Source organism: Amyelois transitella, chromosome 22, assembly GCF_032362555.1.
Source record: "Amyelois transitella isolate CPQ chromosome 22, ilAmyTran1.1, whole genome shotgun sequence".
In the NCBI taxonomy this organism is placed as follows: domain Eukaryota; kingdom Metazoa; phylum Arthropoda; class Insecta; order Lepidoptera; family Pyralidae; genus Amyelois; species Amyelois transitella.
Window position 1 is genome coordinate 3,684,544 of NC_083525.1, and position 19,791 is coordinate 3,704,334.

The 19,791-nt window shown below is 35.9% G+C and overlaps 3 protein-coding genes across 4 annotated transcripts in view; 2 read left to right on the top strand and 1 right to left on the bottom strand.

The window, feature by feature from the left end:
* The window catches only part of LOC106134167 (flotillin-2), a 187,284-nt gene that overhangs the window by 158,023 nt on the left and 9,470 nt on the right, over window positions 1–19,791 (bottom strand). The window lies entirely within an intron of this gene.
* Window positions 1,485–10,346, top strand: LOC106134165 (glucose dehydrogenase [FAD, quinone]). Of its 2 annotated transcripts, none has more exons than XM_013334134.2 (2): window positions 1,485–1,597; window positions 8,325–10,346. In XM_013334134.2, exon 2 carries the CDS (start codon window positions 8,325–8,327, stop codon window positions 10,191–10,193), a length of 1,869 nt encoding a protein of 622 aa, XP_013189588.2. In that variant the 5' UTR covers window positions 1,485–1,597; the 3' UTR covers window positions 10,194–10,346. The 2 variants fall into 2 exon arrangements, with proteins under 2 accessions (XP_013189588.2, XP_013189590.2); XM_013334136.2 differs by lacking the exon at window positions 1,485–1,597 and adding an exon at window positions 5,979–6,058.
* LOC132903193 (glucose dehydrogenase [FAD, quinone]-like) lies at window positions 13,907–19,369 on the top strand. Its single transcript, XM_060950813.1, has 5 exons — window positions 13,907–14,135; window positions 16,204–16,431; window positions 16,766–16,898; window positions 17,645–17,764; window positions 18,124–19,369. The coding sequence occupies exons 1-5, from the start codon at window positions 13,907–13,909 to the stop codon at window positions 19,367–19,369; spliced, it is 1,956 nt and encodes a 651-aa protein (XP_060806796.1).

A 19,791-nucleotide genomic window follows, 5' to 3' on the forward strand; every position in this document is an offset into this window, starting at 1 on the left:
TTAGGCTATATAATAACACTCATCGGTTTGAAGAGATTTCATGATTCATATGATAAAAATTAACAAGTCATTGTTACGATTATCGCCTAAATGGTGTGCTCATAAATGAAAACCTGAATTGAATAGATGCCGAGTCTTAATCTATAATTTTGATTTCAAATCATTAAGTCAGATTTATTTTTAGAATTAAAATAGTTTTCATAAATAAATTATTAAAAGAATTTTTATCGAGAAAACAAACATATATAAACATATATACGTATTTATTTCTTACGGGGTGGACAGATCCTGACTTGAACTGACTGCACTGCCACGTTCTGGATGGCTTAACGATGGAATTAAGATTCAGATAGTGACAGGTTGCTAGCCCATCACCTTCAAGAAGAATCCCAAGTACCTAAGAATAGTGGATGTACTCGTATACAGGTTCAAGGCCAGTTTTAAACAATAGTATTGCCAAAAGATGTATTCTTATAAACACTACACATAAAGGTGAACTGGGTGTTTTAGATAATTTAATTTAAGCAGAAATATTAACATATTTAAATTTTACTCACTCTATCGGTTTATTAATTGTTAAAAAAGCTAAACAATTGTAAAGTCAATATATTTTTTCATGAAAATTTTCCGATGATAATAAAATAAATTGCAGGATAATTATAGGTGCATAATATAATTTACCTTACAGGGTACGAAATAAGACAATTAGTATGAACATTCATGCCGATCAGATTGTACCAAGTAGGTACTGCCGTTATAGACATTAATTTAAATGCAAAAACATGTTATACAAAAACAAATCCTTATAGAATACAAATGAAGCAAAAATTAAATACAAAAGAAACAAAAAGTCTGCAAACATTTTGCACTATTATTATTTTGATATAAGTACATTAAAAGCTTGTGCCTGTTACAAGGTTAAAATTAAGTTTGAATATGATTTAAAATTAAATAAGTATTCAAATTCAAACTTAAAAGTAAGTAAGTTATTCCGTAACTTAAAGGTTTTATATTAGAATCTAGTTAAACATATTAATAATATGACTAAATCACTTTAGAGACATCAACATTGGAACAAAAAGAAAATAATTTGCTCTGTCCATCTTGTATCTCGCTGAAGAGGACCTTATGGTGCACCTATGACGACGATGATGGATTGGTTTTTACTCGAACCTCCCATTTGACCTTTGCAACTTTTGCATTGGAACCCAACCCAAATTGGATCGAGGTTACACATCCAGTTGCTTGAATAGGCAACACATCATCAAATCTTCCCGCATATAAGTATAGCGTGATATAAAGAAGAAACAAAAGCACATATGTCATGTGACTATTAAAAAGAAAAAGGTTGAATACTTTCCAGAAATTGATGTTGATAACGATTAAGGAGCGGGTCCTTTAAGCCTGTTTATCATGCTAATCCGAACGAGAGCTATGTCACGGCCACGGTCGCGCCGTACGCCGGCAGATTTCCTCTGATGAATAAAACTCGATAGCTGACCCTCACCGGTATCAGTGCACAATTTGAACTTGGAAGTGAGGTCCTGTGTTGTGTGACGTTGGGAAGTTCGGAATTCAAAAATTAAAAAAATATATCGTAAGTTTCTGTCATGTCATTTGTGTATGTGATATAATGGTGATTGTGTTTTTAAAAATAAATTATGAGTACGTAGGTACATATTAAGTGTTATTTATCCAATTTATTGGTGTGAGTACTATAAATAGAAGAAATTCGACTTAATTCCTAAACTAGCTTTTTTTGGATTTTTGACGGGAAACCTGACGTAAAATTTCTCGTACTGTAATATTTTTACAAAAATTGTTTTTAAAAAAGGGTTGAAGAGTGTTACAATATTGTCCCAAAAAGCCCTGGAGGAAAGCGAAGTAAAGAAAGCATCAAGCCTGGACCTTGATGAGGACCGACTAATCGTCTCTGTGACTATAACTAAGAACATAGGACTAAAGAAGAAATTTAATAAATTAATACGGTCTTAAAGGACTTATATCCATAGCCGTAAAAATATTTTGAAAAAAAAGTTTTTCGCAGATCCTCATGTTTGGGAACTATGTTACTAACACTTTAGTTAAAGTCCCTTTTATCCTCCTTTTATTTGATCTTGCTATATGTATGCACTAATCTCGGATAGTTGTGGATAGATTGGGATCCAGTTTGAAATGTTGGTTTATACCTGTTACTCGTGGGAAGCTGGAGCGGGTCGCTAGTAGACTTAAAAATGGGATAAAATATACTATTTATTAGAATTTAAAGGTTCAATAGTTCCTAGTTACCGCAGTCCATCTCTTGTCTTTCTCTGTGTCTCGTATCGGTATGTGTCCCTATTTTGAACCTTTGCTACTTTTATTCGGAGCCTTTATAAAAACACCAGGCTTTTTAAAATGATTTGGCAAAGCTTTTACGGCCCGTAAGCAGCTTGTCATGGAACCTTTTGGCACAAATTTTTACACATAAATAATCACGTCTAGTCTATATCCCTCTGGGTAAAGGCAAAATAACACACACACACAGACAGTCACAATGCTTGAAGGCCACGTTTAGCTGGATGTCTTAATGATTGAATCCCAACTAATATATTAATGCGAAAGTAAAGTCTGTTTATTTTTTAGGTACCTCTTCACGGGTTATCTACTAAACTAATACACACATACATAAAATCACGCCTTTTTCTCTGAGGGGTAGGCAGAGATTACATCTTTTAACTCTCTTTATGCAAGCTCGGCGGTTTTTGGTACTCTTGACCTGACCTTTTGCCAAGACGTCCTTAATTTGATCAAGGTTCGTTCGTTCTGCAGAATGACATAGGGTATTTTCACGCCGTTTAAAACTATAGTTCCCGTGGGATTTGCGAAAAATCTTTATAGGTGGCGCTGGATTCACACAGGCGGAGGTGCGGTTAAGTTATTATTATAAATAGGAACAAGTTGCAAGCTTATTGCCTAAAATAATCTCATAATTTCGATTTTCCTCATTTGTATATTATTAATAAATCTGTCTTATATATAAAGTAATAAAGTGATCTGTGAACTGATCGACAAATAGTCAATGCACATCCCAAATAGCTGGTTCTAGTGATTTGAAATAGGCATTTAGGTTATATGTGGTGCACCAAGACAGGATTACCCTATATTCCCGCGGGAATGGAAGTTAGAGGGCTTACTACGGGCAACTGCATATTTCATTAATCCTTTACTCCCATGCTGGTCTGGCTCTGTTTACCACGTAAGGGATAGGGACTTGTCATGTGTATTGCTTTAATAAAAATATTTTTTTCATATTTAAACAAGTAATTTGAGTGATGAACAACATAAATACACCTTGATTACTATGACTCATTCATAAATTGCGTTGATGTACCTAATGGAAAGTTAGTGAAAAATCCCATTCGTACTGAGGTGGCCTATCGCCTTAAAAAAACATACTTACATACATATAATCACGTCTATTTCCCTGACAGGATAGACAGAGCCAACAGTCTTGATAAGACTGATAGGCTTCGTTCAGCTGTTTGGCCTAATGACCGAATTGAGATTCATATAGTGACAGGCTGCTAGCCCGTCGCCTAAAAGAAGAATAACTAGTTTATAAGCCTATGCCATAGTCGCCTTTTTTGACTTGCTTGGTAAAGAGACGGAGTGGTCTTATTATTTTTGTTATTGGTGTCGAAAACCACACAGCATACCTTAAATAATCTTAAATCTATTAGCGTTTGCCCTTGATAGACTTATAAATCTACATGGGAAGAGAAGCGACATATTTGATCTACGCTGCCAGAGAAGCATGGAAGTTTGCACTAGGCAAATATGCGCCTATTCTCTTAGTCGCCTTTCACGACATCCATGGGATGAGATGGAGTGGTCCCATTCTAAAGTACCTGAAACCCTACGGCTCTAAAAGTTAGGTATGTTTATAACATTCACCGGGCGTAATAACATAAATTAATAATTGACGTCAGACTAGCATGCGAGGCTCAAGAATTCAAAACATTTGATAGACATCCGTTTTCCCTCTAGATCTCAAATCTTGAATTCCCAACTGAAACTCGAAAGTGACTAACATTTTCTGTCTCTAATCTCTGCGTGATCCCAATTGCACCCTCCACTGTAAAGCTTCGGTACCCGGGGTCCGCCTTCCGACTTACTCACTCCAAACATTTTTTTGTCGAAAACTGGCTCCATTGGCTGGCATATCGTCTTTTGCGACGCCTACCCATATTTTTTTTATAATAATTTAAATATGGCCTTATTGAATTCTTTTTAAAAATATAAAACCAATTAGTTTAGTTTTTCTAATTATTAACGTGATGACCTTTAATGATATAGTTTAGTTAATAAACAATGACAGCCGATCCATATGGATTTATTCGTTGAAATCACAGGTTAAAAGTGGGTTGAAATGCATAAACACGACGATCGTCACTTCCCTTGTAAACTTTTCCAAGAGAGCTTAATAGCCCATTAAAGTCCGTGACTGGACTAAGGCCTCCGCAGAAATGGGGGGATTTTACCCATAGTCATCACGCTGGACAGGCGGGTTGGTGATCGGCAGTATCTATTGATTCTGGACTAAGTTGTCATATCAGCGTGGTATGCGCTGCTGCCCACCTTCCGCTTAATCCCTCAATTGCCCCTTACGATACCCAAGGGAAGATGTGGTGCTATTCTACTCTGCCGGCACCATACTACTATACTATTCATACAAACAAACAAATAGTCATGTATATATAGACATAAGGGATATTCCTTGCGAGGTAGGCAGAGCCAACAGTATGGAAAGACTGATAGGCCAAGTTCAGCTGTTTGGCTTGATGATAGAATTTGAATTCAAATAGTGACAGGTTGCTAATAGAATCGCCTAAAAAAAATCGCAAGTTTATTAGCCTATCCCTTAGTCGCCTTTAACGACATTCATGGGAAAGAGATGGAGTGGTCCTACTTTTTTTTATTTGTGCCGGGTACCACACGGCACCATACTATTCATACGTACCCAAATTCGTAGGCTGATAGATTAATTACAAACCTGAAACAAACATTATTTTATTTTAATTAATACATTCAAATTTTTAATATAACCCAGGATAGACCGTTAACGAACTATATGAGCCTTCATACGTTCATTCGATCACACCTCTTCCCCTAACGGGTAGGCAGAGAGGTTTGCCACGAACACAGTGTAACAGTAACACATAGTGATTTTTTTCACATCATTCTTCAGTTATTATGATTGATTTAAATTGGATTGTTTTTTTAAGCAATATTTTAAATCATACTATTGTTATTTCTATCCTAAAATCCAGCCATAGATTTTAATTCATGGTCAAATGCATTGATCTAAGACAGAGATCATTGTGTCATCCAAATACAAAAGGTCGTACTGTATGTAAATGCAAATTTTTCAATGTCGTACAATTCGACAAATTGTTTCATTGCACTTGACATAGATAACAATTACACCTATCAATATATCTTCTTTCACGATCACGTTACTTTGCGATAAGGCATAAATTCAATAAATCATTTGTTTAAATCTTTATATCGATACTAGAGTACGCCCGCTGCTCCACCCGCGTACAACAAAAAAAATTAACGTTCTCGCGGGAATTTTGGGATATCTAATCTTGCACGGCACAGGCACCTCTAAACCATCTAAATAAAAACCGGCATGCCAAATTTAAAACCTCTTGATCCGGCGGTTTGGGCTTGATGCCAGTCAGACAGTCAATCAATCAGATTCCGTTGGTAAATTGACATATTATTTTTCCCTCCTTGTAACTTCGATAGTTTATAGATTAATGACACGCAAAAACTAGTAGTCAATTTCATTAGCTCTGATTGCAATATAAAAGAACTGAAGCAAGCAGCCCTTGAACTTGCAATCGACAATGAAACCGTAGGAAGTGCAATACTTGCGCAAACGCCTCGTAATTCTGACATAATATAAATACATAGATAACAATAGATTTTTAGATTGTTTTCACAAAAACTATGTTGTATTATGTATTACTGTTATACGAACGCGAAGATATGTCGCCGATGGACGCATGTAAGTCATTTGTACCTTGATTTTAACACGTTGAAAGCTTTGATTGAGATTTCGGTTTCCTTTGTTTTAATTTTTGAAATTAATCACTGGGTATGCAATTTATCTTAAAAGCAAGTAAGTGTAAGCAATATATGATAGGTATATGTGTATACATATTTTAAAAAATGGAGCAAATCTTTTTCGTCAAGTCTTTTCTCTACGATCATTATAATAGTTTTAAAAATAATTAAAAACCAATCTTGAAAAAAATAAAATGAGAGAAGTTAACGTAACCAGGACCATTGTTTTACTTTATTGTAAACAAAATTAAAAATAATATGTACATAAGAATTACGAAATACAGACAGAGCTATTTATTAATTATTATATTTTTCCTTGCCTTAATAATAATTCAAAGATAATCAAACGTACTTTTATAACTTGTAATTTATGCCACGTGGTTCCAGGCACTTTATAATTGAACCACTGCTTCTTTTTTTCGTGGATCCCCCGGGAAGAATAAAGAGACGAAAAGGAATTAGGTAGATGATCATGACGACTTTAATTCAAAATAGGTTAGGTTCCCTTTTCAGACGGGAGACACTCCGTGTAAAATGTCTCCGTGTTTAAAATTTTTCACTCTCAGGGTCACTTCAGAAAAAATAAATGTTTCGATATGGTACCGAGATTGCCACCCCATAATCTTACATATTATGATCGCCTTAGTGAATTCCCGATATCAGCCTTAGCGTTGGTTCTCCATAAAGTTCTAACCTATAAGTATGGTATTTAACGAGGTTACTGGGTTTTGCACCAAGGACTGCGCTAATGTCTCGTCATTATGCCCAATACTAGAATTATCTCATCTCACACTGCCACTTATTCAATAACACTGAAAGAGATCATGCAATTACTTATGCAACATTGTCCAAGACCTTTAGACTGTTTTAAGTGAGGCAGAAAATGAAACCTATTGTTTATTCTTTAGAATTTTAAATTTCACATGCCCCATTTAAGACACATATCTTTATCCCTTACGAATCAGGCAGAATCAATAGTCAGAAGTTCAAAGACCACGTTCAACTGAACGGCTAAATAATGGAAGGAATTAAGATTCAGGTTCATGGAGAGTGTGGAGGGAAAGGTCGGAGTGGGAAGACCTAGACGAACATATCTTGTTCAAATTAAGGACGTCCTGGTAAAGGGTCAGGTCAAAAGTACCCGAAACCGCCGAGCTTGCATGAAGAGAGTTATGAATGTGGATGAAGCAAAGGAAATATGCAGAGATCGTGGCAAGTGGAAAGAGGTAGTCTCTGCCTACCCCTCCGGGAAAGAGGCGTGATTTTATGTATGTATTAAGATTCAGAGAGAGTAACAAGTTGCTACCTCATGGTCCAAAAGAAGTCCCTTGAGAGACCTTTACTGAGCTGAAATTGAAAAACCTGGCACACAATATGTAACAAACAAGACGTCTATAATTTATTTAAATGTCATTTCAACATATTTTTAAGTGATTTTTATGTACAAACTATTCTTTTTTAAAGTAATTTTAAAACTAAACCGTAGTGACGTAATATATTTAATTTAATTATTTGAATTGTTAGATACTTAAATATAGTTTAGTATCCTCCATTTATATTTCTTTGTTTAATGATTTCTCTTGTAACTGTTTCAATTGTTCCGAATCATTGATTAAATCAACAAGATAGACTATCTCGGATAATTACAGGAAAATCCTAACTAGTACTCACGTTGTTATTGATCACAGCTGGACGATGAAGGTCCGAGTGTGATTAAAATGCATGCGCGTGCGATCACATTGAATCAACAATACCTATGTAATCTATTAAACGAATAGTATCCCATTTAATTCATATATGTCATCGTTCAACTACTTCCTCTGAGTTTCATGGATCAATTAGGTGGATCAACTATTACGATATTATTTAAGTCTAGTTTTTTATTAAAATCATTACCAATCTATCCCTGGCAATAACAATGTATTTTTATTCTTATCTTTCTTTTTAATGATAGTTGATGCGCCAAAAACGATATGTTGGCTTTGACAAATATTTAACGTTCTACTATCTACTTACAACGTATTTTATAAAAATCGATACAATAAGACGTTGAAGCTATTATTAATTAGTAGTTTTATGGGACACCGAAAGTGATAGAGCGGTCTCATTTCGGAAAGCATACAGTGTTTTGCTCATTGATCTTTTAAGAATGAGAGGCAATACGAGGTATGATATATCAAATTTCTCATGAGGAAACATTGTTTCAGATGCGGTGTCACCAATCTAGCTTTGTGCCGGTGTTATACGTGTTGATAAATATTCTACTACCAACACAGCCACAAAACATCGACCCGATCTCATCGTTCATGAAATTTGTTCAAGAAGGCACGAATCATCTCGACAACGAGCCACCTGATGTATTTAATCTAGAAACTGAATATGACTTCATAGTGGTTGGCGCCGGCACCGCTGGTTGTGTTCTTGCTAATCGCCTAAGCGAAGTACCCCAATGGAAAGTCTTACTCGTTGAAGCTGGAGTCAACGAAAATTTCGTAATGGACATCCCTATAGTAGCTAACTATCTACAATTTACATCAGCAAATTGGAAATACAAAACGAAGCCGTCCAACAAATATTGTGCTGGCTTCGAAAACCAACAATGCAATTGGCCGCGAGGAAAAGTCGTCGGAGGATCAAGCGTTTTGAATTATATGATTTACACAAGAGGAACCAAACCTGACTATGACGCCTGGGAAGCTATGGGTAATGAAGGGTGGGGATGGGACGATGTTCTACCATATTTTAAGAAAATAGAAAATTTCAACATTCCCAAATTTGAAAACCCTCAGTACCACGGACACGATGGCTATCTAAATATAGAACATGCTCCCTTCCGTAGTTCAAAATCTAAAGCTTGGGTAAAAGCTGCAAAAGAATTTGGTTTTACATACGGGGATCACAATGGACCCAACCCATCGGGTGTTTCTTTTTTACAATTATCAATGAAAAACGGGACGAGACATAGCTCTAGCAGAGCATACTTACATCCAATTAAAGGACGACCAAATCTTCACTTAACTAAAGGAAGCATGGTTACAAAACTTATCTTCGATGATACTTTGACCGAAGTTGTAGGCGTAGAGTTAGAAAAACACAATAGAAAATATAAAATACTAGCCAGTAAAGAGGTTATAGTATCAGCAGGAGCAATAAACTCTCCTCAGCTTCTGATGCTGTCAGGCATAGGACCAAGAGCTCATCTTGAATCGATGAAGATACCAGTTGTTAGAGATTTACCTGTAGGTTACAACTTGATGGATCATATCGCTGCTGGCGGACTACAATTTGTAGTTAAAACCCAGAATATTACCGTAAGAACAGAATATATCATTAATCATTTAGAATTTGTTTTTAAATGGATGAAAACACATAAGGGGCCGCTATCCCTTCCAGGTGGCTGTGAAGCCCTTGTGTTTATGGACTTAAAAGACAAATTCAACTCTACAGGGTGGCCTGATATGGAATTATTATTAATTGGTGGTGGTTTAAATTCTGATCCCATGTTACCTCGTAATTTTGGCTTTGATGAGCAAATTTATGCCGAAACCTACGGGCCGTTAGGACGAGCTGATACTTTCATGGTCTTTCCTATGTTAATGAGACCAAAATCAAAAGGCCGAGTAAAGTTGCAAAGTAGAAATCCGAAAGTACATCCAACTTTAATACCAAATTACTTTGATAATCCGGAAGACTTGGAAAAAATTGTTGAAGGTATCAAAACGGCCATTCAAATAGCTAGACAACCTGCTTTGAGAAAACTCGGCACTAAATTATACGATGTGCCCATAGAAAACTGTTTAGAATATGGGCCATTTGGAAGCGACGCGTATTTTGCATGTCAAGCTCAGATGTTTACTTTTACAATTTACCACCAAAGTGGAACTTGTAAAATGGGTCTAAAAGATGATCCTACAGCGGTTGTAGATCCAAGGTTAAGAGTCCATGGTATCGAACGACTGAGAGTCATAGATGCTAGTATTATGCCCGAAATAGTTTCAAGTCATACAAATGCGCCAGTTTACATGATTGCTGAAAAAGGTGCAGATATGATTAAGCAAGATTGGGGTCAACTGTAATAGCTTTAATTAGAAAATAATCTAGGTTAAATTGAAGCAAATCTGTGATTTAAATTATAATCCTAATCCAAGAATATTCTTAATTTATTTGAGAACTATTCAAGAACTAAGTAGGTACTTAAATGGTAAACTTATTAAATAATTATTTATTAATATTTTATTATTATTACCCTTATTTCAAACCACCACCATACAAATTTAAGGTCTATATTAGGAATTAAAATCTGTTTGCTTTTTGAAGTTTCTCACTCAACCTTAATGACGCATGCTTAAAAATTAAAAAATCCAGAAGTGAAAAGAGCGTACTTAATATGATCACAATTAAAAAATTTATACAAGGTGACTTTTAATTCAACTGCATAAATTTAACTGTTAAGTGTACTCATCTAAGGGATATTTAAAAACGTTAAAAGAAAAATATCGGTTCATATTTCAGAAAGTACGAAAAAAAATAAAAGTATCAAAATCCGAGTATTCCTAACGTCCTCCCCAAGCTGACGGATACGGAATTACGACATGCAATGCAACCAACGTTTGTAATGTACAAACTAAACGTTCATAGCAAATTTTCATTATGTTATCATTGCTTTTTTCTTTGTGTAGGCATTGAATCACACTCATTGATCTTCGGGAATAAATAAGAAAAAGTTTATTTTGAAAAAAGAACAATTACCAGCTCAAATTACAAGTTGTTTTAGAGACAAAAAAAAACGGTAGTAGTTAAGTAATAAAATCACATCGGCCTTGCATCATCACGCATCAATATTAGCCTTACATACATAAATCGACGGGCTTACATGGAGAGAGTAATGAATGTGGATGAATTCGACCTACTGTAATGAGATAAATACTTTTTATAAAAAAGAAAAATGACAGAATAGATTTTAATTTTAAGAGCAATAAAATACTGTCGTAAAATAAATAACAAGTATTTTCTTTAATATCACACCTACCTACCCTACTGGGAAAGTAGGGAGGACCTATGCCTTTCGCCTCTGTAAAAGGAGTTTCAGTGGCCGCCATTGTGCAAACAATCAATATTAAATAATTAAAATCGTCTCAGAAATACAAAGAAAGGTTGTTTTATATTTTTTTAATTATCATAAGACATACAGATATTCAGTGAAATTTAAGCAAAATTACATCGATTCTGATTGCCGTAAAATTTTCAAAGGCGCTAAAAGTGATGCTAAGAATGAAGATAGCCACTGTTACCACCGATTAAATGAAATCTCATCAAATCAGTTTCCTAAGTTACTATCTGGTATTCTGAAAACCTCCGAATTAAACTTATGACCACACGTGAATCAAACAGGATGCACAAAGCGAGACTAACTCGATAATACACAAAAACGAGAGGTGAGGCCAGTCTGCATTATTTAAAAAAAAACATATTTGAAGAACATCCCTTTTACCGTAATTCTTAATTGTGACACTGCCACAAGAATAAACTAAAATTATATTTTACAAAGACCTCCTTTTTCTTAGTGAGCGCGTTGCTAACAAGTGCCTTATGATTATGTTTATGCAAATATCACTATCAGTCCATTTCGCAGGTATTATGAATGTAAGAAACTCGACCAATGACTCATTTTCTGAGTTATGAACATTAATTTCAGTGCTAAGCGATGCTCTTACGGTGAGGAAAAACATCCTGAGAAAACCTGCACATCCGCGCAACTAAATATGTAACTAAACATAACACAGTACGGGTTAGGTTCCCCTGGAAAGATTGCGGAGGTAACATAGAAGTTGCGTTGTGTAAAAACCTGACTCACCCGATTCCAGATCATGGTCAAAAAGGCGCACCCCGGGCTCCTTTTCAGAGAAGAATGTAACCGGGAATAACGCCAAGAGGAAGAAGATGAATGAAAACAACGTATATCTCAGAGTGTGGCTCATTGACCTTGGATAGTTGTATTAGAATCACCGTATTGATTGCTTAAATTAAAATTATATTAACCTTAAGATTTAGACATAGATGAGTAAAAATAGATCCACTACCTACCGTGCTTGCTCAATCGCAATCTATAAATAATCAAAGCGTGTTGAATTTTTTAGTAAATCTACCTAAACATATAATGAGGATACTGACTGACATATCAATGTACAGCTCAAACCGATGGGTATGGAGATTTGAAATTTGGCACATATCTTTCTATTATTATACTGTATTCTGTTACCTAGGGGTGCAATAAGATATTTCCCGAAATTCATACGGGAAGGGGAATTGTGAAGCTCTAGAGCTAATAAACGTACTGTTCTTGGGATGTGGTCGGCTGAACTAGACACCGGTTTACGAAATACGTTTATTCGCCACCAAGGGGGCATGAGAACAGGAGAAACAGAGAGAGAGAATTTTTGACAGATGATATCTGAAGGTACAGTTGCCATACTTAAAAATAGTCAAAAATATTGCCTTTTAAGAAATTAAGTAATAAAAAATATTTAATAGCTTTTATTATATTATTATGAATATGGTTGGATATAGTATGTACGGATATGGATGGATATTAGTGTAAGCACTTCAATTTTTCCCGGGGATAAGCAAAAATTACATCTTTCCACTTGCACCTTCACACAACGACCCTGATTTGTAATAAGTTCCTTTTAAATTGAAATTGCTTATTACACAAACCGACTTAATTTTGTTATTTTACTTTGAAGGTTTGAAAGTCGATTTAATTAATTTTAAATTAATCCTACCGAATTAGTTACTGCAGACAAATTTGCAGACTTTGGGTTCAATTTAATCCCAATTACACATCCATAAGGAAAAGGTCGAAAATCGCTAAAAGATTTATTTATTTATTATATATATTGGTTCTTAGCTACTACGTTAGTAGCTAAGAACCAACTTCACCAAAAAAAGCTTTTGAATTACGATTACTTTACGATCCACTCATTGTTTGGTCGCTTTGGTGCCACAAACGTACCTACAAAGTATAACGCGCCTTATAATTGGTCAGAGGTTACATTAGAGAAATGACGACTCACTTACCCTAGTCTTGAAAAGACTGAAAAGAATTGAGATTTAAATAGCGACAGGTTGCTAGCCCATCGCCTACAAGAAGAATCCCAAGTTTATTCACCTTTCGCTTAGTCGCCTGTTACGACATCCATGGAAAAGATATGAAGTGGTTCTATTCTAAAGTGTCGGGAACCTCACTCCTTTAGGAAAATTGAGAAGAAATCGAAACAATAAGTTCTTGAAACACGCAAATTTTCTGAAACTTGTTTTCGAGATACCAATGAAATTACACAAGCTGTTATACTTTTACTTTGAACTACTTTAGACATCAGGTAGGTATCAAGTACAAATTTTGGAGTCCATGTGCTCAAGTGAGGCCTATAACTTTATAAGTATGCTTTCGTTGAATTTCGAAACGTTTGCGTGTTATAAACAATATTACACTGAACTGCGGCCAGTAGATGCTTGGCAGGCAAGGTTGTAGGGTCTGGGCAGAACCTGTTACATATAGCAAGACGAGTATCTAAGTCTAAATTATGGTTAATTGCAGTGAAGTTAAACATGTGAATGAGTGTCGCGTGCGTCAGCCTCCTCAGTAATCATTGGATAAAATTACCAAGCGATGTGGGAGTAATTTTAAAATTATCCGTTCCTTTTTTAAATTATACCGCCAGAAAAGTGTCATACAAAGTGCCGGAAAAATTCTTTTTTTTTTTTAATCGAGATGTGTAAAGACTTAAAAATGTTAAGTGTTGCCAGATTTTGCTCAATTTTGTTATTAACACAAATAATTGTTTGTGGTCAAAATGTGCGTTCGAAGAATAAGAATGGGAAACTGACGAGACCGAACACATCATTCCCGCAAACACCTATGATGGAGCTATTAGCGCAGACAATAGCGCCAAATATTGCTCAGCAAAACCCTGGAGACTTATTCGATATTCTGCGGGATAAATATCCTTTGCCTAATGGTAAGTTGCAGGAAAAGAATTTGTCTTTTTCAGATTCCACACGGAATTTTTTAGGCAAAAACAAACTTTGTTCTCGTCCATAGTCTGTATTTATAACATAGAAGAAATATTGTAACGTAGTCGATTTCATATGGTACCAACTGAAATAAAAGAAAACAATTTCAACACGTGCCGTGTGGTTTCCGGCACTCTTATGGAAAAGGACCACTCCATCTCTTACCTAATAAACTTGGGATTTAATTACTTTCTTGCCAGGAGGTGAGGCTTTATCTCTCATGATACGTAAAAAATAATAAGCACTCAGACAAGCTAACAAAATATACTGACCTACATGTTGGACAATACTGGGACCATGCCATGAGTATTTTTGTATGCTCAATTGTTCATAATATTTCGAAAATTGGCTACATACCAAGTATTACGATTACCTCGACATTAATTCAGCATCGACTAACAATACTAAAATAATACATACAGTTGATTGAAACCCATTAAAGTTATTTAATTATATCTATAGAAAACAATCATCAATAATAACAGTTAATTACATAAATTACTGTGTTGTGACAAAATTAATGCTAGAACATGTAGGTATATCAATTAACATTTGACATCATGATATTAAATCCAATCGTCTGCAAGGATCATGCGCAAGTAGCACCTACAACTGGGGAAGGTTCCGAAGATAAAGAGGTAAGCTGCCACCCAGTACCGCATTAAGTCGCTCAATATATCGTGTCGTTTAAAGCATATAATCAGAAGAGATTACCCACTTCGGTCCATTAACCATCGGGTGTCAACTTTTAGGGAAGGTTTTGTTGGTTAATAGATCCATACAATAAAAATATAATATCTAATATGCTGACGATAGGAAGTACCGTAAACCGACGCTTGCATGATACTCGTAGTTATGAATGTGGATGAAGCGAAAAATATACAATGCAGGAAAAAGGAAAGATCAGAGAAGTCTCACCCTCGACCTGGAAAGAAACGCGGTTTAATGTACTTATGTATTAATGATATGTACCTAAGTTATTAATCAAACATTAGCAGCATATGCAAAAAGCATGATGCGCAGGTTCAAATCCCATAACTTGACTAAGTAACGAACATTATAAGGAAGAGAGCTGACTGACTTTTACAATGAAAACATTGTGAATAGACCTACACAAAGCCTAGGGGCCGCTTATGATTATACGAGTTGATACGCCACTATCACTGACAAAAGTATATAAGAGAAGGTTGGTAAAAATAAACATATATAGAATCTATGGCTGTACATTTCAACAGCGATTGCGAAGTTAAGGAAGGGGCAAACTAGCAGACATATGAAGTGCGTAGTTACTAACTAATGTATGGTCCATGTTCAGACTCAATCTTAATGGAGGAATTTATATTTTATTCCGTAGATTTTTGTATTTTCTTTTTACAAATTTTCACTTTACTAATCTTCTTAATCTCTGTCTTACTCCACTGCAAGTCGAATGTCCTCCCCTTTCTGATCTCAAATTTTGTAGACTTTGATCTACATCTGACTAGGATTCAAAATCATCGGATGGAAAAGAATCCAAAGTTCTAAATAGATTAATTAATTTAATTCTTGCCTTGAATATGAAAATTGAGAACAGAAAAATCTTGTACCATATACTTACACATAGGTAATTATTTATAGAACGGTTACCGGAGATTCAAAAAAATTATTCATTTATAGTAAATGGTTTGGTTTTAAATAAAACTGTTGCGTAAGTAGTTGAATCATTTGAACTTAAATGACGAATCTAAATACTGGTTTCAATAGCGATGCTGATAGTTTTAGATAATAATATTATGTAAATGCACAATTAATAGAATGAAGGAATTCGGTCAAAGTCACAAAGGTTATCCTAAGTTACCAAGAATAAGTAGTATCCTTTGTAATGAATGTATGTATCTTTAAATTTTGAACGACGAGTTAGCAACAATATTAATATCAAATCCATCATCAAGCCATACAGCTACAACTTTTCGGTCTTTTCAAGACTGTTGGCTCTGCGTATAATGGTATGTTTGTATATTTCTATCATTCCAGGCCTCAAGTCACCTTTCTCAGAATACGACTACGTGATAGTCGGCGCCGGTTCAGCTGGCTGCGTGTTGGCCGCTCGGTTAACTGAAAACCCCGACATCACAGTATTGGTCCTGGAAGTGGGGAAACCGGAGAACCTCCTCACTGATGTACCCAGCATAGCCCCGTACTTCCAGAGGACGGAGTACTCCTGGCCGTATTTCATGGAGCCCCAGCCTGGCGTATGTTTAGGTACTCACAAGCAATACCTACACGAAAACCGCACGTTAATCTTTAGTATTATAGAATCTAGAAGTTGATTAACCAGCCCATTGATAAATGTTCAATACTTGTTTAAATTATTAGTTACTGTTTATTATAGTTGACTTTGGGCCCAAAGCAAAAACGCACGCAAATGGAACACGCAAAGGTATAATACAATTACTACACCGTCTACCACATTAATGGCAGTCCACCATTTTCCTTTGAACGTATACTCATATCACATTCCTTTATCTTCTGTGTACTTGAAATCTAAGCGAATCTCTGGGCAAAAGCATAAATCATAAAGCCTCGTTAATCATAGGTATGGAAAACAACCGATGCTTCTGGCCACGAGGACGGGCAGTCGGTGGCACGAGCGTCATAAACTACATGATCTACACGAGGGGGCGGCCGCAGGAGTGGGACAGGATCGCCGCAGACGGGAACTATGGATGGTAACTAACCCACTTCGACCGAAGAACCTATCCTTCTTCCCCTTGACGTTAGTCCCTGCTACATCCTACTTTTCTGGATGCGCGTTACGACCATGACTCTGAATTAGTGAGCAAACTTTGCAGAGGAACCTGACCCATACTGGATTACAGAAACACATTCAGTTGCCTGAATTTTTAGGTTTCCTCTCGAAGTTTTCCCTCACAGTAAAAGCATTGGTTAATTTTAAACTAAAGTACATAACATACATATATCCATATAGTCACGTCTATATCCATTGTGGGGTAGGCAGAGTTAACAGTCTTGAACAGACTGAAAAGCCACGTTTAGCTGTACGGCTTTGTGATGGAATTGAGATTTAACAGTGACAGGTTGCTAGCCCATCGCCTACAATATACGATTCGACAACCGATGACCGAGAATGATGATTATACAGAGAGAAAAACATTAAACCAAAACCTCTGCGCAGTTGTAACATAGGCTAGTTTTTCTCATAATTTTTACATTTTTTTTTTGTTCTTGTAAAAAATTTTACCATATTTCTTTCAATTAATTCTTTTGTGAATGACCTTTTTTACCCGTTCTTGCTTTTGTCCTGGACCAGTCCGAACGTACAAATTATAAGTTCAACGACTGCAAAATTAGAGGTGAAAAATGTCAAGAATATTTTTTAAATTAATTTCTAAACTTGCTTGAGTCGATTTTTTAAAGACTGCTGTTCGAAAAAGGATTTAAAATTACTTCACAGGTCGTACAAAGAAGTGCTCCATTACTACATGAAGTCAGAAAGGGCCAGCCTTGAAGGTTTTGAAGATTCGCCTTACCATGGCAACTCTGGCGAGCTGAATGTGGAGTTCGTGCCGGAAAGGTAAAAATAAACTAAAACAGACCTCTTTTTTTGCTTTTTATACACACACATAACGCGCCTTTATCTCTTTCGGGTAGACAGAATCCGGAGTAAAAGCCTAACTTTAGCTGAATGGCATAAGGATTTAATTGAAACTCAAAAACCTTCCTTTGATTTTTCTAATTCCAATGACGCTCTAGTCAACTGTAGTAACGAGATTTGAGTCTAAGGTAACTTAAGTAATAATTGCTTTTATTAATTTATTATTAAAGAATGTATTATACTAAATGCCTCATGGGAAAACACTGGTAGGTAATCTATTTGCCGTTTTCAGGATTATTTTCACTTTCATATCAAAAACTATATAATATTCATTTCAGGACTCCTCTCATCGATGCCTTTTTAGAAGCAGGAAGAGAGTTAGGGCATCCAACTGTCGATTATAACGCTCCGGAACGTCTAGGATTTGGATATTTACAGGGAACCGTCCATGGCGGAAAACGTGTCAGCGCTGCAAAAGCGTTCTTACATCGGAACAAAAGAAGACCTAATCTCCATATTTTACCAATGAGCACAGTAACAAAAGTCCTCATCGACCCCAAAACAAGAACTGCTTACGGAGTCCAGTATGCTAGGAATCGTTTACGTTACGAAGTACGAGCGCGAAGGGAAGTTATACTTTCAGCAGGACCAATAGCATCACCTCAATTACTAATGCTCTCTGGCGTTGGCCCAAAAGACCACCTTAGCCGTCTTGGTATTCCCGTCATTCAAGATTTACCAGTCGGACACACGCTTTACGACCACATTACATTTCCTGGATTAGTTTTTACACTAAACGTATCAAATTTGAGTTTCGTAGAAAGTAGAGAAACAAGATTAGACTCCATAATTCAATGGATTCAGTATGGAGATACTGCTGTGTCGACAACTGGCGCCGCAGAAGGTATAGGATACATCAAAACTCCAGTATCTGATGATCCCGATGACGTGCCTGATATGGAATTAATAAGCATCGGAGGATCTATAGTATCCGACGGTGGTCCTACAGGCAGTAAAGCGGTAAGAAGAGGAATGATGATTAGAGATGACGTTTTCGATGGAGCTTACGGTTCAATCGACAATACAGACACATGGACTGCTTTTCCAATGTTGTTACATCCAAAATCTGTAGGATACTTAGAATTGAAAAATAATAATCCATTTAGCCATCCGAGGATGTACGGCAATTATTTAACTGATCCTAGAGATGTGGCTACATTTGTCGCATCTATTCGCCATATCCAAGCGTTGGCAGCTACACAACCTTTCCAAAGGCTGGGAGCTAAGATCCACAGAGCACAATATCCCGCGTGTAGGAACCTCACGTTTGACACAGATGAATATTGGGAATGTGCAGTGAGAACTCTGACTGCGACACTTCATCATCAAATAGCTACATGTCGAATGGGCCCTGACACAGATCCACTTGCTATAGTAGATCCTGAACTGAGAGTGTATGGCGTAGCAGGGCTTAGGGTGGTAGATTCTAGTATTATACCACGTACGGTTTCCGTGCACACTAATGCACCAGCCATCATGATCGGAGAAAAAGCAGCCGATATGATAAAAGCGACTTGGAGATAATACTTCTAATTAAATTATTATACGTAAATTTTGAATTTTGTTTTTATTATATTATATGTTTTTAAATATTCATATCAGACGAGTTAATATCCTTTAACTTTATACTGGTTATTGAAATCGTCTGTGTGGTTTGTCTTTTATATTTTTTAATTGATGTGCTAATTTTAACCTAGGTGTTAGAGTAGAAAACAAAATCATCAGCGATGATGTCATTAAATACATTCTCACAATAGACTACACACTTCAATCAATCATGTGAATGACCACTAACTTATAAGTTACCTACCAGATGGAGGTTTTTGAACTCAAGATGAATCTTTAACATGATTTGCATTTAAATTTCGACTTATTGATCGTTAATCTCATAAGTTAATTTACTAAAAATATGGAATTACATATTACACGTAAATAATCAAATTAAA

Bases quoted from the DNA above. Each gene is read 5' to 3' on its own strand.
- LOC106134165 (XM_013334136.2), top strand. From the start codon at position 6,011: ATGTATTACTGTTATACGAACGCGAAGATATGTCGCCGATGGACGCAT. The intron at 6,059-8,324 runs GTAAGTCATTTG...ACATTGTTTCAG, and splicing joins TATGTCGCCGATGGACGCAT to ATGCGGTGTCACCAATCTAG.
- LOC132903193 (XM_060950813.1), top strand. From the start codon at position 13,907: ATGTTAAGTGTTGCCAGATTTTGCTCAATTTTGTTATTAACACAAATA. The intron at 16,899-17,644 runs GTAACTAACCCA...ATTACTTCACAG, and splicing joins GCAGACGGGAACTATGGATG to GTCGTACAAAGAAGTGCTCC. The intron at 17,765-18,123 runs GTAAAAATAAAC...TATTCATTTCAG, and splicing joins GTGGAGTTCGTGCCGGAAAG to GACTCCTCTCATCGATGCCT.